General features: G+C 42.2%; 4 protein-coding genes across 4 annotated transcripts in view; 2 read left to right on the top strand and 2 right to left on the bottom strand.

Annotated features, from left to right (window-relative positions):
- Positions 1-6,243, top strand: part of LOC310787738 (heme-binding protein 1-like) — a gene marked incomplete at both ends in the record, with an annotated part of 11,685 nt that extends 5,442 nt beyond the window's left edge. Inside the window, 3 exons of the mRNA XM_083649227.1 lie at positions 547-685; positions 1,413-1,593; positions 6,060-6,243. Coding sequence (XP_083505353.1) covers positions 547-685; positions 1,413-1,593; positions 6,060-6,243 — 504 coding nt within the window. The remainder of the gene's footprint in view (positions 1-546; positions 686-1,412; positions 1,594-6,059) is intronic.
- A 1,271-nt stretch (positions 6,244-7,514) lies between these two features.
- wbp2nl (WBP2 N-terminal like) lies at positions 7,515-13,460 on the bottom strand. The gene is made up of 8 exons (XM_083648936.1): positions 13,359-13,460; positions 12,686-12,794; positions 11,736-11,874; positions 10,993-11,085; positions 10,592-10,786; positions 10,054-10,164; positions 9,107-9,183; positions 7,515-9,005 (listed from the first exon to the last, which is right to left on the bottom strand). The coding sequence occupies exons 1-8, from the start codon at positions 13,415-13,417 to the stop codon at positions 8,949-8,951; spliced, it is 840 nt and encodes a 279-aa protein (XP_083505062.1). The 5' UTR covers positions 13,418-13,460; the 3' UTR covers positions 7,515-8,948.
- A 477-nt stretch (positions 13,461-13,937) lies between these two features.
- LOC310788503 (zona pellucida sperm-binding protein 4-like) lies at positions 13,938-22,051 on the top strand (the record flags this gene model as incomplete). Its single annotated transcript, XM_083650046.1, has 13 exons — positions 13,938-13,949; positions 14,953-15,070; positions 16,918-17,042; positions 17,590-17,710; positions 18,403-18,537; positions 18,729-18,901; positions 19,374-19,462; positions 19,653-19,786; positions 19,938-20,121; positions 20,686-20,830; positions 21,435-21,504; positions 21,606-21,719; positions 21,903-22,051. 13 exons carry the CDS (start codon positions 13,938-13,940, stop codon positions 22,049-22,051), a joined length of 1,569 nt encoding a protein of 522 aa, XP_083506172.1.
- Positions 22,052-22,482: 431 nt separating this feature from the next.
- rrp7a (ribosomal RNA processing 7 homolog A) lies at positions 22,483-27,631 on the bottom strand (the record flags this gene model as incomplete). The annotated part of the gene is made up of 7 exons (XM_083648760.1): positions 22,483-22,673; positions 23,716-23,923; positions 24,006-24,103; positions 25,164-25,287; positions 26,183-26,308; positions 26,573-26,715; positions 27,568-27,631. The coding sequence occupies 7 exons, from the start codon at positions 27,629-27,631 to the stop codon at positions 22,588-22,590; spliced, it is 849 nt and encodes a 282-aa protein (XP_083504886.1). The 3' UTR covers positions 22,483-22,587.
- Between the last annotated feature and the right edge of the window lie 218 nt (positions 27,632-27,849).

Below are 27,849 nucleotides of genomic sequence, written 5' to 3' on the forward strand. Positions count from 1 at the left end.
CAAAAATGGCTAATTAGTGCCCAAAATGAGTGAATCCAGGTTCAGCACCATGGACAGCTCCATTTACACAATGCTGCATGCAACTCTGTGAGCTTGGCCTGATGAAATGGCCAATTGTGTACTCCAACAGGTATCAGAAATAGTAGCCATAAACTGGCAAAAGGCCAAACTGCCAGAAAGCAAAACAGTTCTGGAGTTGTTTTAAGCAAGGATACAACTATGCTTCACTAAAGTCTTTTCAGTCTGTATGGGGAACTAGGAAATAAATGAATGCAAAAAAAGCAGTGCTTAACAAGAATATCAACTTGATTTATGTCAAACTGGACACATTTCAGTGCTTACCAACTTGTTTTATATGTAAATAAAAACATTGATATTTGTCAGTGTATCGATGTCATATCGCAAGAGGAAGAATCAAGATATATTCCTACTGCTTGATCGTTGGATCGTTGGTGCGTGCCTGGCTGCATGTGTGTAGATGGGGGTATGTACTATGTCGTGGCTGTGGTTGATGCCAAAGCCCTCTCCTCCGCCTTCCCTCCTCAGGACGGGGTCGCCTACACGGTACGGAGGTACGATGCTTCTAAATACGCCGCCATCCCGTCCGAGGGGCGGAGCTTTGACCAAGTGACAGGGGAGCTGGTGAGGAGGCTGCTCATGTACATCGGTGGGAGCAACGAACCAGGTAAGCCAAGCAGAACACAACGCTTCCAGGTGGATAAATACACCCTGCCCTGATGACATAACAGGCCCAAATGTGGCTTGTGACTCTTCCCCAAGAACGCTAATACAGTTCACATTTTATTTTTTATTTATTTTTATTTTTAAGTCACTGAATCACATGCCTAAGCAAAAACATGAATACAAAGCATTTGGAGAACACGGTCACAATATAGAGATTTTCATACACTGATGAAGGCCATGTAACAGAACACACTGGGCTCTATTTTAAAATACATATCTGATAACCCTTAGACTAGACTAGAGCACCCATCTTTTTGCTGGCGGTCTTTATCTGGAAAGCCACCCAGCCATTTTAGATTTTAATCTGATTCAGTTTTTCAATGTGATTTTTTTCCCTTCTTCACAGGTTACAGTTCTTTACCCTGTCTCTATCGTCCATTTGAAATCAGAATCCTTAGTTTGGTTCTCTCTCTCTGCTAATATCATATGAATAGTTGCCAGTCTTTTAGGAGGCTCGCAAGCTGAATGAACTTAAAAGGTTCATTCATGGCCTATTTTGCAATGTCTGGATAAATATATAAATAATATACAATTATGTCAGACCTGCTCTTTAGATTTGGGTCGTTTGCTTTAGGGGGGGATAGTTAGTGGAGCGTCTCCTCTACAGTATGTCCCTCCTCTCTTTGTGTCTGCCTTGAGTCTCTCACCCCCCCTCTCCGTCTCTGAAGGTGAAGCGATGGGAATGGCGACTCCCATAACCATCACAGTGTACCCGCGGGACGACGGCGTGTTGTCTCGCCGCTTGGTAGTGGCCGTCCGCATCCCCGACCTCTACCAGCAGGAGCCCCCTCATCCCACCGACAGTGCCATCAGGATCGAAGAGCGGCCCGGCATGACGGTCTACGCTTTGTGGGTGTTTTCAGTTACAGTCGTTTTTCGGGCAGAGATGCACGAGTCAACGATATCTCCCCGTGCATGAGAGAGTATCGTGCTGGTTGTTTTGTTTCTGTTCCCAAAAGTAGGGTGATTCAGGATATTGTGTCCAAGTCTGTCTGTGGCTGTTATTTAATCCAAACTGTTAACCCCATGTGTAACAGATTTGCCTCATCTGACACCCAAACAAAAGCCTTAAGGAGCCTCAGCCCAACAATCTCAAATATCCCCCTTAGTAGTCGCAGCTATTGGGTTTCAATCTGTTTAGTCTGTTACACACAGAATGCTGCTGGCAACGTGTTGGGCTCCTGTAGGAATGTAGCCGTAGACTTGGGTCCTAAGACAGGTTGCACCTACACTGATGGTAATATTGAACATAATCAGTCTTCATATACCTTCATGTTCTACTGAGGGAGTCAATCCACAAGTTCAAATAAGTCAACCAATTTGCTAAGGTTAGGCCATATTGTGACTAGCATTTTCGTTTACTTCCGTTCCCACGGCAGGGGCACTACACACTTTTTTCTCCATAAAAGAGATCTATAGGTAGAAAGTACAAATAAAAAAGTTCTACTCGTGTTATCCTGCAGTATTTTTATAATCAGTGGTCAAAGACGGGACTATTTCTTACTAGGCGTACTAATCTGTGCAAGGGGAGTGGTGTGGTTTTGGTCACGTGGACCAATCGCGTAGCCGCTTTATTCCCTTGCCGTAATAACATTAGAGCCATGGCGACCACCAGTTCAAGCAGCGAAGAGGGGAAAAAGAAACCAAAACAGCTGAAAAAAGTGCGTAAAAGCCGGGAATCAAAGGACTCCAAACGATGCTATATGCACTTTTTGTCAGTACAGAATGAGGACGTGCAGGATTTTACCCAGACAAGGTGGGACACTTACAGGTCTGTCGTCAAACAGTGGCTTTGTCTGGACGGCGATAGTAAAGTTATCGCTGAAACTTTTAAACATTGCGTGGACGTGGATTTTGACCATGTTCCCGAGGACGCTGGATTTCACCGTTACCGTCGCTTTATTTGTAAAAGACGTTTGGGTTTGGCTGAGAAACGCTGCACACAGATGGTGCAGGGGGAAGAAGAAGAAGAACCAGATGCAGCCGCAGCCTCGGACAGCATCGGCCCCGACGGAGCCACGTCTGAAACCCCCCGAAAGAAACTTCGGTCTCGGACAGGTTTGCCCGTCCGTTCTGCTGGCCCTGTCCTTCCAGCCATCTGCATCATTTGTAAAAAGGTGGACAAATATATTACTGTTGGTGGAAAACGGAAGAAGGATCAACTTTCACAAGCAGAGACAGTGTCTGCAGGTAAGCGACCCCCCCCTCTCTCTCTCTATCTCACACACACACACACACACACACACACACACACACACACACACACACACACACACACACACACACACACACACACACACCACCCACAGAGAGAGGGAGCATTTTCTTTTATTGCCTTGATCTCCTTGCCCCCCCCCCCCCCTCTTTTTTCTTGTAATAACAATACAATGGATAAAAGATACAAAAACAAATGTCACCCACTTTTTTTTTATTATAAAATGTGTGATTTGACAGTAAAGCTGATTATAACTTTTTTTTGTTTTCAGGCCAGTTGCGGAAGGCTGCTGAGAAGAAGGAAGACTCTAGCGTTCTTTTGCATATCAAAGACAAAGACTGTGTGTCTCTGGAAGTGCGTTACCACAGGTCCTGTTACAGAGAATACACAAGGTCCTTGTCAAAGTCTACGGCAACACATAGCTACTGCAACCACAGATGAAGTGTGAGTTATTACATTGCATTAACACTGCACATTTCAAAAGTAAGGCTTTGACCTACAACAAATACTATTTTGTCTGTCTTTAGATACAATGTTGACAGCAGACCTCTTTGCACATGTTAAGTATTTTTTTGTCTGCGTGTGTGTGTTTTCAGAAATGAACAACAACCCTTTCCTGCCAGCTACAAGATATTCTGCGAACGAGTCATCCGTCAAAGGATTATCGATAAACAAGAAATCCTGAAAATGAACCAACTAAGGAAGAAGTTCATAGACATCGTTAAGAAGAATGAGGATATTGATGCTTCAGACTACAGGTAACTGTGTCCTTGACAGTTCAGTAAACAAAAAAGAACCTCTTTCATACTGAAAAGTTTCCATTTTATTGATTTATTCGCTCACAAGAAAGGCTGACAGTATGTTTTAATGTATTTGTTTCTCATTGTGAAAAAAAATCCCTTTATTTATACATTTGTGCTCGTCTTTTTCTATATTTTCATTTTGCAGGCAGGATAAACTGAAAAAGCGGTTGGCCCGTGATTTCCCCCAGCTGGTGTTTCACAGCCCTGCAACGCGCAACATCTCCGAACTGGTTTTTGTTGAAACATTATCAGCAGATACACTGTTAGACAGGCTACCGCATCCATCAGACACGACAACAACTGAGTCAACCGAGGTAAGCCAAGCTGAAAGTGACAATGAACACACATCTGGACAAACTACAGAGCACACAAGGACACTGTACAGTGCAGGACTGATATTGAAGAGACTTGTGAATGAAACTCCCGGGATGAAATGCCCCTGGCCTCCCACAGCAGAGGATTTGAATGTTTCTGACGCAAAATCTGTTGTGCCAGTTGAACTATTCAATGTGATTTCCAGGATTATAGGTGCAACAGAGGAACCAACACTAGACCATTATGTTGATATTCCTGAAGATGTGAACCTAAAAGTTTTATCTGTTTGTCAAGACATTGTGTATCTTGCTTCTAAAGGTCGGAAGCAGACGCCTAAGTCACTGTGTCTTGGTCTAACTGTTCGCCATTTAACAGGTTCATCCAATGTTCTGTCACTACTGAACAGATTAGGACACTGTGCTTCATGGAACACAGTTGTCAGTCTAGACACTAGCCTAGCGTCACTACAACTTCTAGAGGGCAGAGACAAAATCCCTAAGGGGTTCTCAAAGAAGGCACCAACCATACTGGTGTGGGATAACATCGATTTTGGGGAGGAGACACTGTCAGGTCGTGGAACTACTCACCATACAAATGGCATTATGGTACAAAGTTCTGTTGTTGAAACAATGTCTAGACCAGACAGACAGCCACTGCCGAAGTCAGTTTACACATTCAAAGCACCTCCTAGCATCCCGCTACAACACTATCCACAGACTAAAAGACAAGGGCCACAGAACTTGCTTCAGGATGAAAGTGTTCCATTGCAGGTGGAAACGTACAGGTTGAACACTGTGTCTGCTGCCAAAACAGAACTGGCATATGTTTTAGTGAAGAACACAGATGCTGAAGCATGTACAGTACCAGGCTGGACAGGTTTCCACACAATGCTACAAAGTGATGCCACTCTACCTAAGTCAGCACTGTATTATCTTCCAGTCATTGAGGCTTCACCGACAGAGATGTCAACAGTTAACACTATTCTGAAGCGAAGTGTTGAACTTGCTGATCAGCTAGAACTGGACCATGTTAATTGTTAAATTGTTAAATTGTTAAAGAATTGCCACACTGCCTACATCCAGTTAAATGCAATGCATAAATGCAAACAGCACAGACTACTTACACAGCCAACAGAAGGTTTTATTGTGATGCATTTGTATGCTATTTTGTATTTTCATATATTTCCTTGGCGGGGGGGGGGGGGGGGTGTACAAATGACAGATGCTGTGACACTTTGTGGTACTTGAATAAATGTTTCATACCATATGTTGTAATAATTCTGACCTCTAGTACTTTAATTTTTAGTCTTGTCCATTTTTTGCATTATTCCAATTTAGGGGGCGTGGTAACATTTTGATAGATTTTCTGCCATTTTGGTCCAAGGTGCCCTGATTTTCTTTTCTACCTTTCATTACACAGTAGGTTGAGACATTTTCTATGTATGAAACATAAGCTTTTGGCACAATTTACTGTGGAGGTTTCATTGTACTGTGTGGCAAACACTTAAGTTGAAGCATATTCTTTAACAAATATGCTACATTTCATGATCTAAATTCACATGAGTAAACTAAAGGCACCAATACTTGTTTCAGATGTTAAGTATATGCATTTTAGCATTTATGACATTTGAGAAAGATTTTGTGTTGCCAAAAACACATTTTACAAGCAAAAACAGCAGCACAAGATTTTCGTTTTTTGGTTATAAACTGTTTATACATTTCTGGCTGGTGACAAAATACTGCAGGATATTATGAGTAGAACTTTTAACCCAAAGTCCAGAAGGTCATTGTCTATGAAAAAATGCATTGAATGAGTAGTGCCCATGACATGGGAACGAAACTAATTTTCTAAGCACTTTTTCATGGGTCCCAACACGGCCTAGGTGGAAGGTGTATGAAGGTGGGACTTTTTTTTTTACAGTCTATGCGTAGTACTCATTTTGTCCACTGATTGCGTTGGATTTCCTTTATTTTTGTTCACAGGCAGTTTGGCGGGTTTGGAGTGGCAGGGGAGAGCGAGTACCGAGCAGAGGCCGTGCGTTTGACAAAAACCCTTGGTGAGACGGCCCCCTACCAACGCAAACAGTACTTCTGCTGCACCTTCGACCCACCGCTCAAACCTTACGGACGCCGCAACGAGGTGTGGTTTCTACAGGAGGAGCCATAGCTTAACACTCCACCACACCCCAATCAAATCTCCCCCAATTCCTTTTCATTCAATTATCTCAATTACCCTTAACACTACGGATAGTCCTGTCGGTCTAGCAGAATGTGATTGGTAAGAGCAATATAATGATGACTTGATGTTTACCATGTTGCCTTTACCCATCTGATGTCCTGCTTCTCAGACATAGCAACACTTGTGGTAAAGTGAAGTAATCAGGTGATGGGTTTCTTTCTGCTATCATGTTTTTCTCATTTGAAATACATATGGTTCGTGTAAGTAGTTGGTAGCAGCACTGCTGCTGCTGGCGTGCATTAGAGAGGTCACCTGCTAGTAACTTAATACTTTGTGGTTTAGGACTAGAGTTCCATAAAGAGTAACTGTTGAAGCCTTTTGCTCTAGGACTAACGTTGCATAAATCTGACTTTGAATCCATTTCACTGTCCATTCCACATAGAATTACATCATGTTTATCCTTAAGGCTTGGTACATTCCCTTTAGAGCTCTTTACTGCCCTGAAGAACATTGAGTAGGAGTTTGCACATCTTCAACTTAATGTATTTATTACAGTATGGTTGTAAAACTAACATTAGATAAACATAAAAAAAAAAAAAAAAAAAAGCACAAATCCTTTTTCCTAAATAAGGAACTGGAAAGAAATAGGACTTGAGCCATAAAGTAGAATTAGTCTTTATTTATGATTTATGAATTAATGGGTAGACAGCTGTAAGTGGATATTAGTTATTTATTGGTGTTATCTTAAAAAGAAATCCCATCATGAACTTTGTTATTATGATATCATGTTGATCCAGAGAGCATTTGTGTGTAGTGACTACTTTTCTTCTAGTGCTTCGTCTTTGAAAATGTCATAAAATTATTTATTACGATTCTTGAAACTGTGTTATGAGATACCTCTGTACAGTGTGATTTTCTGTGAAAATATAGAGTGAAGATGTTGGTATTTGAGTGTTTCATATCATAATAAATGTTATTAAATTATTTGAGTGCGAATAATTCAAATTGTTCATCTGTCTATTTGTAAGCGGTGCATGCAGCCGCCGCTTCTATACCTGACGTGTGTCCGTTTGTAGCATGTGAGGATAGACCAATCAGGAGTAGCCTATGCATATGGAGGCGAAGGGGAGAGAAGGGTCTAACCTGCAAAAACCCACACTGCTTACTTCAACACCTGTGTATGATTTTTCAAAATTTTAGTGAAATACTGTTATGGACGGTATCATTCAAAACGGTACCAAAAACTGAAAAACCACCTGGACTTTTTAACATAGACATTTATTAGAACTTTTAATTGATATAGAAGACGGAACTCAATATACGGAATAGAAATTGCAAACAAGATATTAATATACAGACATTTGATTAATTCAAGCATTTCAAACTAAAACCCAAACCCAGAAATCCTCTATCCACTAAAACTAGTGCAAAAAGTCCTTTGAACAGGTCTTAATCGATGCGCACACACACAAAGGGATGCAATTATACGGTCTGTTAGTCGCCTCACCCCTGTTTAATCAGGAATAAATGGTTTGCATTCAGAGGGAACAACTGCAGGCAAAACACTCGACGGGCCTCGATATAATGGTGTGGCTTGGTAACCCCATACTGATGTAATTACAGAGAGGGGAGTTCCGCTTTCAGCTTGGCTTTGCATACATGAATACAATAAAAGCTAAGACAAGGGCAGAGGGTTATTCAGGTAACCACAGCTATCGTTTCACCCACAAGCATGTTACATGGTGTTGAAATATTGCACTGACTTATGTAAGAAATCTTGTTTCCGATTCTCTCTCTCTCAGACACAATGCTGCTCCCTTCAATCAAAAACAATTCACTCTAATATAGATTATGCTGGAGATTGTGAGATCTGTGTCATACAGTGGCTCAAATTACTCAGCAGATTCAACTATGTTGATATATATATATATACTGTATATATATATATATATATATACACATACATATATATATACTGTATATATATATATACATATACATACATACATATATATATACTATATATATATACAGTACATACAGCATTACCTGTTAACACTATTCAACACAGTTCAGCTAGTAAATATGGAATAATAATTCATCTTCAATCTCTAAATAACAAGCAGCTAATGTGGAAATGTATAAGGAAGCACATATAGTACTTGCAGTGAGACTGCAAATATACTTTACAATGCCTGTTAAAATAGAATTTGCTATTGTTAATAACTGTAGGAATTGCAATCAGTAAATCACTACAAAATGTTTCCGTAATAAACCTCTGTCTTAGAAAATACATTCCTCGTGCCTTTTTAATTGCAACTCTTCAAAATGCCCTTACCTAACTATCGGGCAACTGCAAATTCAAACAGAATCAAAATGAATCCCATTGCTGAGAATGTTAATAACGAGTCTAAAAAAAAGTCACAAAATAGCAAGTTGGCAATACAGTTAAAAATGAAAAAAAGGGGAAAACAAACTATTACTGAAAAGATCTGATTGCTTTCCAAGACATTCCAGCATCCAAAATATCATCCATTGATTTGTGAATTTTCACTGACATCCTCGAACCCTCTGTCGATTACAAACCATTTCATAGGATGATAATAATCATATCCGACAACATTCCTTCTGGCTTTAGAATAGATTTCAGATAGAGGAGAGAACGGGGTAGTTAAAGTGACGGTGCCTGAGCCTTAGTTGTTTTTCTTCTGGGGGGAGTTGGGGTAAGGAGCATATGGAGGAGGCTGCTCCTGCACGGGGATGGAGAGAGAGAGAGAGAGAGATATTGTGTAAGCACCGACACATGAGAACACATGGGTCATCTAAGGAGACCGACCGCAAGGCGGCTTACCATGGGCATGTAGACGTTGTGTGGATTGTTGGGGTTGTAATAGGCGCTGCCTGCTGCTTCAGCTGCCTTGGAGTTACCTGAGGGAGAGGAGACAGAGAGAGAGACAGACAGCGATGGATGATAAACATATTTAGGAACAGACGCTACAGCTCGTAATACTGCAAGGAGCACAGCATTATTCATGTGAAGACATCAAATATATACACCGTGCACTTTCTTCGTGCTCAGGCTCTTCCTAAAATAGAGCCGTACCAAACTGACATTTTGGCAGTGTACCCAGTAGGGATGGGCATTTTAAGTCATTTCAATATTTGAGTATTCGCATTAAATTATTATAGAGTCCTCAAGTACTCGCAACAAAAAAATCTAACGTCAGAATATGGTCCAAAATTAACACCCAAGCGAAAATGCGGGTAGGGGTCCCTGTCTGACTGGAAACACACAAGTGGAACCAAAGTTTGGCTCGTGCTAAATTGTTAATTTTGTAGGCTATAGGCCTGCAAGAATATCCATCACTATCTAATGCTTTCACATTTATGTAAATTGGCCAACAACGGCCAATTTACAATGGCTATTCTGTCTGTAACATTAGATCCTGTAATGATGCATGCAGTCCCATCCAAAAAAATTTATAAAAATGTTGAGTATTCTATATGTTCTGTGAGTACTTGAGTACTCATGCCCATCCCTAGTCCCCAGCTCACCCCATCTGCAAGATAAGAGTGTTTTCGCCAAAATCCAGAGGTGGTACCAAACGGTATAGGGAGGGGGGAGTAAGAGGGGGCTGTTTATCTTTTCGCATTTTGATGTGTAGTGGATGAGACATCGGCACCCCCCTTTTTTTGTGGCGTGTTTTCGATGTGATTCCCTTTGAGGCGGACTGATCAGATGTGACAGGTGGAGTGACACAGATGTACAGATAGAAAAACAGAGAGACAGAAACAGACCTGGAGGGGGTGGTGGCGCCGCCCAGTTCTGGGGGGGTGCAGTCCAATTTTGGGGTGGACCAGGGTACGGGGGAGGTGGGGCCATGTACGCTGGGGCAGATGGGTACATTCCTAGAACACGCGAGAAAGAGAGAGCGATGAGAGAGAGAGGTTCAAGGTCAAAGGAGATTCCAGTCTGTGTGGGTAATTAGTTCCACAGCAAAGATTAAATGCAAGACAAAAGACAGAAAATACTGACAGAGGGAGAGACATCGCAGCATCATCTCCACTTCAAGGTTAACTTTTTACTTGGGTAAGATGAGAAGATTTGTGCACTCATAATACTGTACATGCAGGAAAACAATACAATAGGGAAAATAAATAAAAAATAAATAAAGAATAAGAATAATAGGCCTGTAGATAGCCTTTATAATGGCTTTCTCTACGTAACAACCTTGATTGTTTTACCAACTTGAACACACTACACTTTGGTCATTGATACCTTCATTGGAACCCTACGTACAAATGTAACATAATATCAAACTACTGAATTCAATACCTGCGGCGGCTGTTGGATAGGGGTATCCCATGTTGGCTGCGGGAGGGGGAGGGGCCTGGTAAAAGCCGTTCTGCTGTGGAGGCGGGGCATAGGGATAGTTCTGAGGAGCCACTGGAGGGCCGTAGCCATTCATCATTCCAGGTGAAGGATAGCCGTAGGAGGCGGCGCCGTTTTGGGCAGGAGCAGCGCGGGATGCTGCAACACAGCAAGAGAAAATAGCTCTCACTGAGTTTGCTATATAACTTACATGAGGGTACACTCATTGAGAGGCATGTTGATGGCTTCTGGATTTGCTTGAAGTTTGTCCATATGATTAATATAAAAGGGTGTTCATTCAAACAGGTATATTTATCAATATATAGAACGTGCGAGAAAATGCGTAAGGAAACAAATCTGCTAACCATTTGTGGCCAGTTTGAAGAGATGTTGGCCCACCTCTATGGCTCCTCCATTGTTGAAGGACATCTTGAAGCTGGCCTGGCCCTCCCAGCCACCTGATGAGAGATACGACGAGACAGGACATCAACACTTTGCATACATTCAGAACAACCTCAGAAAGATAGATCCTCTTCTAACTGTGGCTATGTCAGCAGATGGCAGGTAAAGCCCCTATTCCCTTGTTTGGAAAAAAATAATCCACCTGCCTCCTATACCATCTATTAATATGTTCAAATACTTGACATTTGTCATTATTGCAACTATGACTAATGGAGGCTGCCTTGAGCAACCTGTAGTAGTAGGGCTGTGAATCTTCACTGGCCTCACGATTCGATTACGATTCAGAGGGCTACGATTCGATTCGATTATCGATGCATCTCGATGCATCTTCAATCGATGCATCACTTTTTTTCCCAATACATGATTTATTTTTTCTCACTCTATTTTCTCACTGTGGCAACTTTTAAAATAAAAGTGCATTTGGAATTGCATTGTATTATGATCCAAATAAACAACTGCATGTACTTCCATTATATTTTATTCGATTATTAAAAAATAAAATAAAAATAAAAATAAAAATAATAATAATCGATTTTTGGCATTTGTGAATCGATGCAGAATCGTGCACGCCCGCATCGCGATGCATGTTACAATCGATTATTTTTGACACCCCTATGTAGTAGTGGGAGAACAGAGGGCCACCTACCGCCAGGCTCGGCTGTCACTGTCCCTTTAATGTAGTTGGCTGCAAAGACTGGCTGCTCGATGCTGCATCCTTTCATCAGATAGTAGGGGAACATGGCCGACCCCATGCAGTCCTTGGTATTACTGGACACAAACACCAACTGAACCCGACAATGACATACGAGATAGAGACAGGGAGATACAGATGACTTTACAACAGTTCGTTTTAAGTTAATTTGATTGGACAAGAGGCATTCCATGCATGCCGATATACAGTACAGTGTAAAGATACTGAAAATCATATCTCGCTATTTTTAGGCTGAATGGGGATACACAATATAAATTATATCTCCGTATTTTCTACAAAGTGGACAAAGACAGGGTTTCCTTCCCTGACAATTGGTGCTTTCACAAAACATTTACACAATGAGATTTTTGATAAATAATGATCAGTAATTTACAGTACTAAGTGGGTAAGGGATAGAGCACCTAGAACAGTCTGGTAATTTCAGAAGATGACATCACTTTACTGTAATACCTGCCTTTAAAAACAGGAAAAGACAACACTTATGCTATATCCAAAATCTAAGACGATATCTAGGCTCATATCACGATATCGATATAATATTGATATATTGCCAGCCCTATAGGCTACTTGATGAATAGCCTTATACAACTGTTGTATAAAAGCAATATCACACTCGTCTCGAGGTCATGCTGTTGTTGTTACTGTATATCAGCAGGGCTGCGATTATCTTTGGCACTCGGCTACGACCGAATCACAGCCGTGCTGATATACAGTACAGCTGCACTCCCTCTTGTGTGGTACTGCTTAAATAGCAGGGGGGGTAGTAAGACACTGTGTGGGGAGAGTTATGGGACGATGTGTGAGATGGAGGTTGTCAGCTTTTCGGGCAACAAAACACCAACAACAATGCAATGTCAAACAATGTGTGGTAGATTTGGCTTTACCCTGTATGGTGTGAGGTATACAGTGCCCTTCTTGGTTCCCTTCAGTAGGTCTGCCTTGCCAGCGACATCACTGAATGACAGCTCCACATTCTTGCACTCTCGTAGCACACTGGGGAACAGAGAAGCAGGTCAAAATAGCGTACTACGACTGGCAATGAAGTTAAGTAAACTCATCTGTGTGTGTGTGTGTGTGTGTGTGTGTGTGTGTGTGTGTGTGTGTGTGTGTGTGTGTGTGTTATACAAACTGTAACTCAGTTTACACATAATAACAAAACTGATTGCATTCATTATACCAAGACGACACAAAACTGATTGCATTATCCCAAGACGATTGCAATTCCTCAACTTCCTGTTTTGGTAGCCAGCTTACGTTACAGGTTAGCCGCATCTCGTTTAGAGTAAATGCCAAGTTTAAAAGCTAGTCAATATTACGTTACCGCCAATCTGGACCAATAACGATAAATAATGCCTTGAGATGATATAGGTTAGCGTTACGTTACGTACTAGCCAACAATAGCTCAGGTGTGTTATGCTAATGCTAAGCAGGCCAGCTAAGCGTAGCTAGCGGCTAGCTTACGTTGTCTAGAAAGTATTTAACGCTAGAAAACAAGCCGAAGGGAAACAGCGGGCTCGACAGGTCAGTTACCAAGGTGTCATTATGTCGTTCACATACCTTTCTCCGTTGGTTATCAAAACGCCGCCGTTTTGCGAATGATTTCGATTCAGAGCCATGTTTACCAGTCAGTCTTCTCTCCCTGCCTGCGCTCAAGTCTGTCAACACGACGGGGATGCCCGAGAAACGTCAGAGCGACACGTGACGACACAAGCTGTCTCGTGATCGTGATGTCACTCTTTTTTCAGGGGGGATCAATAATCAATAATAATCATGTTGATCACAAGTCTGTGGTCGACATCCATTATAAATGTGGGTATTATGCTGTAGTGCTGGAATAACTGGATTGGAAAATGTGACCAAGTAAAAATAAATACGCCAAATAAAATAAATAGCCATAGACCAAATAAATTAAATAGACCAAATAAATAGAATAGGTTTTAGTCCAAAAATAGTTTTAATCCAGATGCTTTAGTGACAGACATTTAGTTTAATGTTCCAGTAGGCTATATTCCTTTGGGAGTGGGAGGCAGTGGGAGTGGTACAGAAATTCATTATGTCCAGCCAGAATATGTGTCATGGAGAAGTCTGCTAAATCCTCATTTGATTAAATCCATTTTCTGCACTAAACCAAGTTACATGATCAAGCAGGTGAAATTAATGAGAACACACCTCGTCAGGACTCGGCTGATACATAATTCATATAATTAATTCCAACCCTCTGCCCTGAGGAATTAATGATGATAATGGACTTCTGGTTAGCAGGGGTCTATTACAGTAGCCTAATATTGGCAGCCTAAAATGATCCCTTTTTAATATGCCATTAAATAGATTAAACAGGAAATAACACTAATTACTGACAGGTGACCAATGAAGAATAAGGTTAGCCTAAGGGACTTGATGGTTATTAGGTGGGTACCTACAAGAATTGCCATAGGGATAACAAAGAGTTGTTTGAGTTATGCAATGATTTCATTTACTGGCTCCCTGGGGAGAGAATTAGGCAATGCTGTCTGGAAAATTATGAGTAGGTTATTTAAACTTTGACCATTTGATGAATTAACTAACAGCTTATTTTGCCTATAATGTTCCTATGAGTTTCCTTGTTACTTTAGGCTACTTGACATTTTAGAAAATAAAAGTGCATTAAGTGGAAAAAGAGCAATTTGGTGGTGTGATTTAAACTTTTGAATCACACGGAAGCCAATAGGCACAGGTAGGGACAGTTCACCTCAAAATCAAAAATACATATTTTTCTTACTTGTAGTGCTATCCATCTAGATCATTTTGGTGTGAGTTGTTCCCAAGTTTTTGAGTTTTTTTTTTTTACTAGACAGGTAGAGGAAAGATAGGCCTATGTATTCTTGATTGTGGGGATGAACTGTCCCTTTAAGATCTCAATCTAATTAACCTGTCACTTTGGCAGAGGAGGCAGCAAGCTTCAAACTAATTATCACTAATTAATACAAGTCACATGACCCCCTGGCAGTACCCCCCAAAAAAGCTAATAAAAAAAAGGGTTGAAGTGTGCTCATCCCAAGACTATCAGTCAAAACATTCAAAGGAGATGAATACACATTCTGCAAAACGCTGGTTGATTTCTTTATTTTTTGTCTTGACGGTTCAGTTGTGTCGGTGTGTCTCGCACGTCCAGAGGGGGAAGACAGCCGAGCAGCAGAGGACACAGCTAGCCATGCCGAGGGTCACCTGCTCTGCCCGCCGGATACGAGCGGTGTTCGGCCCGCTGGTCCAAAGCAATCTACATGCTAAAGGTACGACTGCCAGCCGCTCTGTTTGTTTGTTATAATAACAACCAATTAAGAGACACTGAATCTGAGTGGGCATGTTGCCCCCTCAGTTTTTTTGAGAGAGGAAAACAATTCTAAATTCATGGCGGTCATTAGTAGCCTAGTAGAGCATCAATCCCCTTTTCAAACATGTGAAAATGAAATACTGTTAGTTATTATAGCAGGCATAGTTTGCATAGCAAGTTAGCATTGTAATGTTAGCCATAGCTGTTAATGTGTTATGGCAGTTAGCTGTTTTTTTTTACCACCACTATAAACTATTGTATAAACACTGCATTCCATTTGATGTCTCCAGGTCAAGATGCAGTTCTTTAAAAAATAATTAGCATTGTGGATATAGTGTTTTTATGTGAATAACATTTTGGGTGAAGCAAGATATTTCAAGAAAAGTGGCAGCAGTGTAGAAGCTAGTGTAGAAATGAGTCACTAAGCTAATCTATATAAAAGGGAGCTAGGGCTCTTTTTGTTTATTTGTCTGTCCCACTGATGACATCGTCAGTGATGTCATAAATTCACTCTCTCTCTCTCACACACACACACACACACACACACACACACACACACACACACACAACTTCTATTAAAACCTGCAGACGGAAAAGAGTGCTCCGGTGTCTTTACTTCGGGTAGTCTGTGTGAAGTGCCCAGGTAAAACATTATTTTATGCATATTGTCCTCCACTGTTGAGCACCAGGACCCTTTTATTCCAAACCTGGCTGAAGCGCGCTGGACTCTATTAATGTACACACACACTGATGTCATCAGTGATGTCACAAATTGTGACATCATCAGTGATGTCAGACGCATTGTGACATCACACACGCAAGAGACGGGCACGCGCACACACACACAAAGTCCCAGTGATGATGTCATCAGTGATGTCAGACGCATTGTGACATCACACACGCAAGAAGGACAGACACACACACATGCACACACACACACAAAGTCCAAGTGATGATGTCAGACGCATTGTGACATCACACACGCAAGAGACATACACACACACGCACACACACACACAAAGTCCCAGTGATGATGTCATCAGTGATGTCATAAATTGTGACCTCATCAGTGATGTCAGACGCATTGTGACATCACACACGCAAGGACAGACACACACACATGCACACACAAAGTCCCAGTGATGATGTCATCAGTGATGTCATAAATTGTGACATCATCAGTGATGTCAGAGGCATTGTGACTTCAGCCATGGACAGCTGTATGTTGCCAGCTCCAGGACAGGTGATCCAGCATCCCTGAAGTATGCCATCAAGGAGCAGCCAGGGCGAGGCCGAGTGGCCGAGCTGCTGCGAAGCCCGCTCAGCGGGCAAACCTAAGCACAAATAATTGACCAAAATCTCGAAAAATAAATATACAGTATGTACCCTAATGAGTAAAGGAGCAAAATATTGATGGTTAAAACGCAATAATGACATCAGAACAGAATGTTAATTAAAAATTAGATATTCTCTAAATCTTGCTTCAAATGGCCAACATTTTAGAAATGGCTAAATGGACCGATAGATAAATCAATAAATCATGAGTGGATTCATTCAGCACACTTTATCTGGGCAGATTGATTGAATCATTGCAGATCTACTGAGACCTTAGGTCACCCCCTCAGAATTTTGGCTTGCATGACGCCCAGTGACAGGAGCGCAGGAAAATGTGTTCGCTCCATCCTTCGCTTCCTGTATAGTCGACCACCAACAGCTATAGGCCTACTATAAATCAATACATACTTGATGACATCTAAATTACTGTAGATGTGGAAGGACATGATGTGTGGCTTGTTGTATCCCCAGACAGATCAGGGGCCAAGGTGCCAGTGCCTGAAACTGAGGGGCCCTGCGGAGTGCGGAAGGGCAGAGAGAAGGACCACAGCCTCTCCTTCCTCAGCAGATATGACGGCTGCTATACTCAGATTGAGGTGTGTGTGTGTGTGTGTGTGTGTGTGTGTGTGTGTGTGTGTGTGTGTGTGTGTGTGAATGTAATTTACTTAGGTCGTTGCAGCAAGCATGATTTAGCAGGTAAAAGGAAATAAAATATAAGCACACAAATAGAATGTAAAACAGTCGAAAATAATAACAGAAATGAAATCGTATAAACAGTTGTTATATATTGCAGCATTCAACACATTAGCTAACTAAATATATATACTAAATATGTTGTATGTAAAATGTATGTAAAATACATTTGCTATATGTAGAAATATAAGTATGTACAGACATGTCATAAAATACCAATATGTATACAGTATGAAATAGTGGAACCATTATGGAAAAGTAAATACAGCAATGTGTAAATCAGAGGAAGCACATTAATTCCTATTCACATTAACAAGTCTATTTATTTATTCATTAATTTATTGATATGATGCACGTGTGAATGCCCCCCCCCCCTCCCTGTAGACGTGCTGATGGGAATAGGATGCATGTCTTGTTAAGCTCCATGTTGTGATGACCTTTGCTCCTCAGGGCAGCATGGTGGTGGTGCCTCTGCTGGTGCAGCTGACTGGAGAGGATGGCTGGTTCAGGGTGAACATCAGCTGTCCTCTGATAAAGAGATCCAGTGAGAGGACGCGCCCCATCACGATACGTGAGAGAGGAGAGAGCTTCTGAGAATGACAGAACTGACAATATGCAATACACACAATATTGTCCGAACGGGTGCCTTGCAAATTCCTAATACCACTAGTCAACTAGGGATGGGTATTGTTTCATATTATTGGCTATCTATCTATATATATATATATATATATATATATATATATATATATATATATATACTGTATACATATATAATTTAAAGAGGATTTCAAGTGGCACGCTCCAAACGATAATGTTGGTGAAGGTGTGTGCAGCGCCGGTTTAGGAGCACCAGCGGATATTTCACTCAGGCATGGCATCGAAATAAGGGCACCTAAATCTACGTTGCAATTTGGTACCGGTAGTACCGGTTGTAAAGGTACTGGTACCATAGTGGTACCGGGTTTCAATAACCAACCCTATTTGGCATCCATGTATCCCCCCCCGATTTTATCCCATTTTCTCACATCAATTGTACTTCGCCAATTATTCCCCGTGCTGCCCCGGTCGCTGCTCCAACCTCTGCCGAACTGGGGAGAGCATCCATGTATTTTTTTGACAGACTCACGAAACATTTTGGACACATAGGTGAAGGTCATCTGTAATTTACAACAACAAAAAAATAGATAAGAGGGTTTCTGCAGGAAACAATACAATTTACTTATTTGCCAATAGGACGCTAAAAACATGGCTTTTCTCCAGGGCTCCCTGGAAGCTGTGGCATGCACCCAGCCCTGCGAGTGGATTGTGGGCCCCAAAGTATTTCTAGTGATGCCTGCCACAAACTGGGATGCTGCTATGATACTGATGATCTAACCTGCTACTACAGACTCAACGGTGAGATTGGCATTCGTGTTATCTCCCATATCAGTGACAGATGGTGTTAAGAAACAAAGCAAGCAAAGATTTCAGACGAGATTGAAGTATATTTGCAACCTTCTTCCCCAGCCGTCACTAGCTCCAAATAAGAATGTGTTGGTCAGCTTGACTTGTTAAGTGTTGGAAGATGTTTAACTTGTTCCCTCCAGCCTGCTCCTTGGATGGACACTTTGTGTTTTCTGTAAATACGACGGACTCAGATCCTGCTCTCAGTCCCAGGAGCCTGGCAGTGAAGGATCAGCCGCACTGCTCACCTGCGATCACCACTGCAGACACCGCTGTCTTCAAGATTGGTGTCATGGACTGTGGTGCGACAATGAAGGTGATGCTGCTAATTATGAAGTTTGAAGTTATGAATTCGGGTCTTTTCTTTTTTCTGCCTTTATTTATTCTCACTGAGGGCAAGGTTCTCTTTTTCAGGAGTGCCCTGTTCACATTCACACACACATTCACACCTGGAAGCTGCCCAGTACAACCACAGTCTGATCTGCTGGCCACTGAGCAGCTCCACTAGAGCGGTTGGGGTTAAGGGCCTTGGTCAATGGCACCTCAGTGGTGGTAATGAGGGAGGGGCAAGCGCTGCTTTTTCACTTTCCCCACCCAGATTTATCCTGCCGGTCCCGAGGATTGAACCGACGACCTTCTGGTGACAAGCTCGCTTCTCCAACCTTTAGGCCACTACTGCCCCCTGTCCTTGACTTCATCAAAGCCTCTGGATTCATTTCCTTCATGTTTTGATATCAGTAAATAATTGATCACATATTTGGATTCTTCCTCCGTTGCCCTGCTTTTAGGTAGACGGTGATAAGATGAGCTATGAGGTGGAGGTGGAGGAGCTGCAGACTAAAGACTATAAGACTGCGACCAAACATTATCCGTTCAGGTGCAGTATTTCATCTTCTCTACACTACTGTAGAGCTGTTTCCATCTGACAAGCCATATTATCATATCATAGATCAAGGCCAAAGTTCCAGTGGTTATTGGTGAGAGAAATGCTTTATTTCATACTGGTGGTGGTGGTGAAGAACATGGGGATCAGTGCTTGTGCAGCTACTTGAAGCTGGGCTCTGTAGTCTGCAGGTGCAGTGTGAGTATGAGGCATCAGCTCTTCAGCACGCAGCATTCTTGCGGTCCTTATATGGAGCCACCAACCCACCGCCTGTGACTGCACTGGGTACCGTGCGAGTGCAGATGAAAATAGCCACAGGTACGAAAATAGAGAGAAATGATGTGCGTTATTGTTTGTGTGTGAATGACCAATAGGAATGTTCTAAACATTCTTGCCATGGGCTTACATCCAGAACATGTGAAGACATCATGGTGAATCTAGGTGTTGCTGATCTTATGCGTTTCTCCAGATGCGTCCTTCTCATCCTTCTTCCCTGAGGACCAGCTTCCACTGACCTTCCCCCTGCGTAAAGCTGTGTATGTGGAGGTTTCCATTGGCCAGCCCTCCCCAGACCCCGGCCTTTCCCTGCGTGTGCGGGACTGCTTCGCCTACCCAGCCTCCAGACACTCTGTGTGGACACTTCTCTATGACGGGTGAGCTGGAGGCAGTAGATGAGGAAACACCTGTATGGTTGGCAAATTAGGGAATGCAAATGACGAGTGTGTGTGTGCGTGTTAAAGGTGCAATAAGTATGATTTTTACACAGTACAAAATTATACTATACTGTAAATGTGGGGGGTTGATAGGGTTATTGAACAATGATTATTTGACTTCACAGCCTGCACACTTTTGAAACTAAATCTTTGCAATATTAAGAAACTTCTAATCTCTTCCAAACTGGCAATCTCAATCACTTTTTAATTGCTCAACACTGGAGGATGATGCAAGGCATTTCGTTCTCAAGCTAAAAATAAAATGAGCAAATAACAAAGCAGTATTATTATTGCTGCAGTACCTAGCCTGGTGATACAGTAATACCTCCTGTTTCTGTTGGATCTCTGCTGTAATTAGCTAGCTCACTTGTCTCCATTCTGAAATGTGCCTTTATTTATTATTAAATAAATATGATTTAAAAACCTGTAAATATTATTTTACAGGTTGATAAAAATCATAGGTGATTACTGGTTTACTTGCTCCTCCTTTTTTGGCCGTGACAGATGTCCCAACCCTCTGGATGACATGAGGAGCTCCCTCCTTGTGGACACCCAGGGGAAGACCTCTGCCCACTCCCAGGTCAGAAGGTTCGATGTCAAGACCTTCGCCTTCTTGGACCCTCACACCGGCCAGCCAAGTGCGGAAGAAGTAAGGTTACCACATTAGAATATTTAAAGCCCCTGGAAACCCAAATCCACAATGACCTTCTCACTATGTAATTGATGATGTTATGTCCATAATAGTAAGCATCTAAAAGTATTAGACATTAGTTTCAATCCAAATCCTAAATATTGCCATTCAAGTTGCTGTACTGTTCCTGATGTTGGGTTTGAAGTGCTCAAGACTACAATAAGCTCCGTGAACCAATCAGGCTGGAGTGCCTCTACCCTGCACATAAAAAAATGCATCACAATGTATTAAGTTGTGCAGCTGTGTGTGTGTTGGGGGGGGGGGGTAGCACTTCAGCAGACACACCTCCACAGTTTCAGAGCAGAGAATACTGCTTCATTTTTCATTATTTTCTATTACTAATTTTATATATACTTGGCAACATTTTTAATCGTTCAAATTTGGCTGGGTGGTTAACAATTTTTTTTTGTGGTGTGACAAATGGAAAACACACATTTTTGGGGCTTCTAAGTAATCCAAGAGACTGTACTTTTATATACAGGGTGTGGCTTCAGCTTAGTTCCCAACCTAAAGCAGAATGTTTACTTTGAGAAGTGAACTGCTTAACCTTTCACCTTTTTAGATGTACTTCTACTGCTGGGTGGAAATCTGCACAGAGGATGTAGACTGTGCCCAGCGTTGCTCCTTCACCTGTGAGTGTATATTATGTTGTGACGTTTCACTCTACATCGCACTGTGTGTTTGCGTTCTGTAGTCGAGCGGTGTTGCGAAACCTTTCCCTGTCCTCCCACAGCATCTGGGGGTGAGAGGCAGAGGAGAGAGGCTCTGTCGCGGTCCAGCCAGGTCCAGCTGATCTCCTTAGGACCTCTGCAGCTGGAGGAGAGCCCATGTGTTCAACAGAGTACAAGTAAGCAGCTCAGGATAACATCCCCCGGCACAATGCTAAAATATCCATGGAGAGCTGTTCAGTATGTATCTAAAAAAGCATCATACGGAACATGTGTGGTGCAGCATGAAAATAAAGGGACATGGCACAATCGCATTTGCATAGGATCATCGCTGTTAATTTTCATTTGTGTGTGTTTGTCAGTGTTTCAGGTGACGTTGTACACTCTCTCTGCTGTCGGCGCTGCCCTGCTGTTGATCATGCTGGTCACCGTCTGGTCGAGCATCCGAAGATGTGGGCCAGCAGCCGAGCCAGCTTGCGACACACCAGCTGACAGTGAATCATCTCATTAAAGCGTTTCACCTACTGTACTGCAACGTGGATTTGAATCTCTTATACTTGGGTCATTTATTTGTGTGCTGGTGTGGTTTGACAGTTTGAGTTGGGACACTGCGATGCAAATGTGCTTTAGACTCCACATCAGTGACATCACTTAATATTGTAAAAACAAGATAGGGCCACAAGTTGATAGCTGTTCAGTTTCCAGAGCTCATTTATTTGGCAATTATTACCATGCCATGTGATCGTGAAAATGTGGTGCACATTGAAATGGGCCACCTCCTGCATCTCACCATCTGTCAAACGCTTGCTGGGAATCCACCATTTCCGACTGCCAACAGTAGGAATTTCCCCAAGTACAATGTCATACATCTCCCATTTAGACACTGATCAGTGATGATCACTCAAGTGCTCATGATTTGATAATCAAGAAAAATGATGCAAATCAGAATAATAGATTTATTGAGACAGAAATGTCCAGATGGGTTTATACTGTAGCTAACAATAAAAAAAATGGGGTGAGCGAAGGAGAATCTGGGTAGCCGTTGACTCAGTAAGGTCGGAACTTCCTCTGTGCTCTCAGCAAAGCTATTTTCTGTTTATCCTCCTCGAACTTTTTCCTTAGTTCAGCAATGTCTGAAAGAGAAAATATAAAAATACAGGTTCAGCCTAGGGATGAATTTCAATCAACCGCCAGTCACATTAATGACCGATTTATTAATCATATAAAAAACTGCTTTTGAGAGAAAATAGAAATGACAAAATGTGTGTCTTTAGGCCTACTCAAGTTAATTAACCAAGCAAAACATAAACGATCTTCCTGAATTCCCTGTCATTGTGCTTGCAGGCGTGCTGTATTCCAACATTGTATTAGTTTACAATCAGGGTTCCCACACCTTCAACATCAAATTCAACGACTTTTCAAAGACTTTCAAGACCCAATTCCCCTAATTCAAGGACCCAACATGGCATAGTTTGAGACATGGATCAAGGTTAATTACTGTTACAACACTGAAAATGTTTATAATGAAAACTAGCAGAAGCTCACAGACCATTAAAAAGCGAGGCTTGAATGTGTGACTGAACACTCCAACTGTGCTGTGTTAGTTGCAATTACAAATGACAGAAATCCACCGACTGCAGCACTTGTTAGAAAATATTTTGTTTTCACTTGTCGTGAGCTGAAGGCAGAGCGACATTTGACAAGAGGCCTCGTAATTCTCTATGCAGGAAAAACCCTAAATTCGAGCACGTTCAAGGACCCATCATGTCTACATTCAAAACCTTTTAATGCCTTGATTTTTATTTTTCAAATTCACAAACTTTCAATGATTTCAAGAACCCGTGGGAACCCTGTACAATGATTACAATGAATACTGTCTTTTTGGGTGTAATGCTCCTACACTGGACTTTTCGCCTGTATCAGCAGTTAGAAAGTTAAATTGCACCCTCGTGGTGATAAAAAATATATATATTAAAAAAAAAGCAAAATATGAGAATATAACAGCCTAGATTGTCGATGCTTGATGGATCAAGAAGAAACTAAAAATGCAATAAATCATTGCATTTTTAGTTTCTTCTTGGCTTTTAAGCTTTTAAGACAAATCTTTTTTCATAGGCTCAGTCCCAGCGATGACCACTGCCACGGTTTTAATGAAATGTATCCATGGTAACTTACGTTCTTTCTGCGTGTTTCTGTGCTGCCAGGTATAGAAGTTAATGAGCTCCTTCCTCTTCTTCTTCCTGATCTCCTTCTTTAGAGTCTTCTGATTGGCTGCCTCGCTGTGGGGGCGGACCTTGGTGCCCTTGCTTCCTCTCGTCACCTTCACCCAGCCCTCTTCGTCCTCCTGCTGCTCCTCCGCCTCCCTTTTCTGTCGCTCCGCCTCCTGTGGGAAAGCAGACAAATGCAAGTTTGAATTGTAGGCAGGAAAGAAGTGGAGTCTGTGATGCTGGAGGGAGAGTTCTCACCTCTTCTTTCTGCTTGTCGTAGTCCTGCATGAAGGCGTCGACTGTCTGCTGCAGTTTTTCCGGCTGAATAAATGAGTCTCTGTACTGCTGGATCCATTCTGGTAGAAGAAACCAAGAAATAGTCAGGGCCATTCCTATGTCTATTAGTTCAGAGCCTGGCCTACAGTATGTCTATACTGCAATGTGTTTCTCAACAGGATAACCAGTAATATCCTCTCAAATCAGTGTAGTCATCTCTGACACAATGAAAATGGGCTCCATACTATATTTAAACTGATGGAGGCGTAAGTGTTGTCAAATTGATTGTTCTGTTTCAATGTTCTTATAGGTTGCCACTGACTCTTTTTTAATGATAGATTTCAAGGACAAATTATTTCAAAATTACAGGCCAATAATTCCCAGAGATGTTCACATACCACTAGTCTCATAAGTCCTCTAATGCAGTGGTTCTCAAAGTAGGCTCGAGGGACCCCCCAGTGGTCCTTGAGGGGGTTTCAGGGGGTCCCCCATCAAAAACCAACCAACCATAAGTAACACAATGACAGAATGCATGACTATTTTGGTCATGGGTTTCATACACTTTCTGTAATGAAACATTCCTGCAAGACAGGGCCAGGGGAGTGGGAGGGTCATCACAAAAGCTAAAATCTTATCAGGTGGGGAATCCTGGGACAACACGTTATCTATTGTGTCAGTTTAGGGGTCCTTGATGTGAAAATGTTTGAGAACTACTGTTCTAATGCAAATGCGTTTCCAGTCATGCATACACTTTTGAATGAATCATCAACACTTAACATAAAGTCAAATCAATCTTGAAATCCTCCGCATTTCTGCTTGTAGCCTACACGGAGAGTCATACTGTAGATGGGAACACAGTGTATCAAGCTTGGCCCAGCAATTTTGAGATGACGGATGACGGCTCAAACTGAAGTTTCTGGTAGGCTAAATTCAGACACTTTATAAATCCAAGTATCTTCAAGTAATTGATTGATGCAACCCTGTTGCTAACAGAAACACCTGGCTTCCACTGAAGATCAGTGACTGACTTATCAGAGTAAATACACTATTAAGCAACATAGAGCACAGTCCAGTGAAGAATAGGAAGATGGTGATGGTGGCGAGATCATGTTCAGTGGCCTTCCTACAGCCTTCACTCACTCTGTACACCTGTGGCCACTGGACGCTTCTCTGTGGAGACCACCAAAGGGACATCGTGGGGGTGGGACTTTGCCGCTGTAATACTGGAGGCCTTTAGGAACACGACGTAGCCCACTTTGAAACCCTGGAACAGATGGATACAGACACAGGTGGGAAGTGCTGAAGACATTCGTGGCCTGAAATATATTTAACAAGTAGCAGAAATGTTTGACCATACTCAGTCAGGCATGTGACTGGCAAGGGGCAAAAAAGCAGGAAGGCGTGTTGAGCTCAAGCTCACTACTTGGAAAACATCATGCACTTCAGCCTATTCATAGCTTTCAAGGGGCGTTACGTAGGTACAAGGAACGATGAAACAGTCGGAACAGTCTGGCGGTCAAAACTCAAAACAACAATGGCGCTGAACACTGACCAGACGCAGCTGCAGCAAAAAGCGGTCTTTTTTCCTCCAGTTTCCAGTCAGGAATATTTAAACGCAGCACAGCTCTGTTTCATTAGTGACATACTGACACGGTGAATCGATTCACTTTGCACCGTGACTCCAGTGTCTGCTTCATATTGGAAACGCAGCACAGTTCCCTCGTAAGGGGACTGGTGTGTGTGTGTGTGTGAGTTTTCTTTCTCCGACGGCATTCTGTAAAAGCACAAGCCAGGCGTGTCTCCTCGTCGGTTAGTGCAACCGATAGCACAACAGGTATCCGGCATTTTGGCTGAACAAACAGCGTGAGAAACTAGTGACTCGGCGGGCACTGCGGAATGAACAAGTTTTTTTTTGACCGCCAGGTGGGCGTTCCCGGCAGAACGTAACGCCCCTTGAAAGCTATGAATAGATGTCCTCAAATCCTCTCCTTTTCAATCAGGCAGCTCACCCCCCCCCCCCCCCCCCCAAATACTTTTTTTATTTTATTTTTGACGGATCTGCATGATTCACGTGGGTCACATTTTCAGGTCGAAAAAGCAGGATTTCCTGATTAATGAGGAAAAATGTGTTCCCTGCTCAATGAGCAATGCAGGCCAACCTGTTTTTCAGCTGGTCTGAAGAACTTGCCCAACTGGGGTCCAGAGTGCTCAAAGGCCCCCGGGTGGTCTCTCAGCTCCACTGACTGAACAGTGCCGAACTGCGAGAATAACTCCTTTACCACACCCTGAAACAAAACAAATGACATCAGATCTTTACCACAGCCTGAAACAAAACAAATGACATCAGATCGGGTATGAGAATAAACAGAGGGGACAAAGTGGAACAAAGAACATTTGCTAATCTGTATCTCTCCAGTGAGACGTCATATGAAATAGGAATGCTGAGTCAGATTACGGTGAAACCACTGTGACATCATCAACCATTGTGTAAAGTAACAGCCAGGTGTGTTTTAATCAATTGAGTAATAAACAAACAAAGCATTCTGTACCTCTGAGCAGTAAGGAGGAATGTTGAGGACAAATAGAGTTCGGTCCAGGGGTCTGTGTGAAGTTTTCTCTGCTCGTACTTTATGCTCTTTCACACACAACTTGTGCTGCGCAACACTGTCAGCGCTGAACTGTAAGGACAGCACTGCAAAGAGACAGGTACACACATGAAGCAACAATATAAAAAGGGGTTCCCACGATCATGGAAACCTGGAGAACTCACTGAAATTCACAATCTGATTTTCCAGGCCTGGAAAAGTCATGGAATTAGTAGGCCTAAATCCTTGAACATTTTGGAAAAGTCATGGAATTTTACAGGCATTTCCTAGGCTCGCCCGCAGCTCGGCTGTTGCGTGGCCTCGCCTGCCCTATTGGTGCACACACAATCTCTCCCTCTCTCCCTCCCTCAGTCTCTCCCTCTCCCTCAGTCGCTCTCGTCTCCCTCTTTCTCTCCCACTTTCCCTCAGTCGCTCTCGTGTGTGTGTCACTGATGACATCTGATGTCATAATGCCTATGTATGACATCACTGATGACATCATGATCATGATATATATATGAGTGTAAAATGGAAAATCCATTATTTATTTTCCAATAGCTTCCATGTAAAGAGATGCAGTGACAGTAAACAAGGGATCCTTGAGGGGGTTCGTTAATCAGGTTAATTCGTCAGGTCCAGTCAGTGTAGTGTCCAGTAACGTAATAACTCCTCCTGGTATTGATTCAGTCACCGCTTCACATTACATGGAAATTATATTATGGATCACTGAAAAGTCATGGAAACGTTTTGAAATGTTATCCATGATCATGTGCAGGAAGGAAGTTGGAACCCTTTGACGAGCTCTCTTTACCACCACACATCTTGTTGACATAAGACATTTAAAATGAGACTACGACAAAGATCAAGCAAATGGACCCAAAACGTTATTTCTATCCGATGAAAGGTCAGTGGGCACGCAAAATGTAGATATTAATAATTCACATTTCGTGTTTTATTACCTGTAAAACCTCCAGGAATGATGCAAGCCTGGCCGCTGGCATGTTTTTTCTTGGACGGCGCCATTTTGATGTGACCTTTCATACCGGAAGAACTAACTAGAACGGAACATCAATAATAAAATATCTATAGAATTATTAAGCTCGAAAACCTAAGCAAACTCGTCTTTTAACGGCTAATATTTATATATGAAATGTCCGTATAATTATACAAAAATATACCATAATACTAAATTGCAATTAGAATACTACCCGTTCCTTTATAGACTTGAAATGGGATCCTGT

The sequence above is a fragment of the Poromitra crassiceps genome (genome assembly GCF_964638095.1).
Source record: "Poromitra crassiceps genome assembly, chromosome: 13".
In the NCBI taxonomy this organism is placed as follows: domain Eukaryota; kingdom Metazoa; phylum Chordata; class Actinopteri; order Beryciformes; family Melamphaidae; genus Poromitra; species Poromitra crassiceps.

Coding starts and splice junctions, on each gene's coding strand:
- wbp2nl (XM_083648936.1), bottom strand. CDS start 13,417: ATGGCTCTGAATCGAAATCATTCGCAAAACGGCGGCGTTTTGATAACC. Junction 10,165..10,591: donor CTATCCAACAGCCGCCGCAG/GTATTGAATTCA, acceptor CGCGTGTTCTAG/GAATGTACCCATCTGCCCCA. Junction 9,184..10,053: donor GGCGCCACCACCCCCTCCAG/GTCTGTTTCTGT, acceptor CCTCTCCCTCAG/GTAACTCCAAGGCAGCTGAA.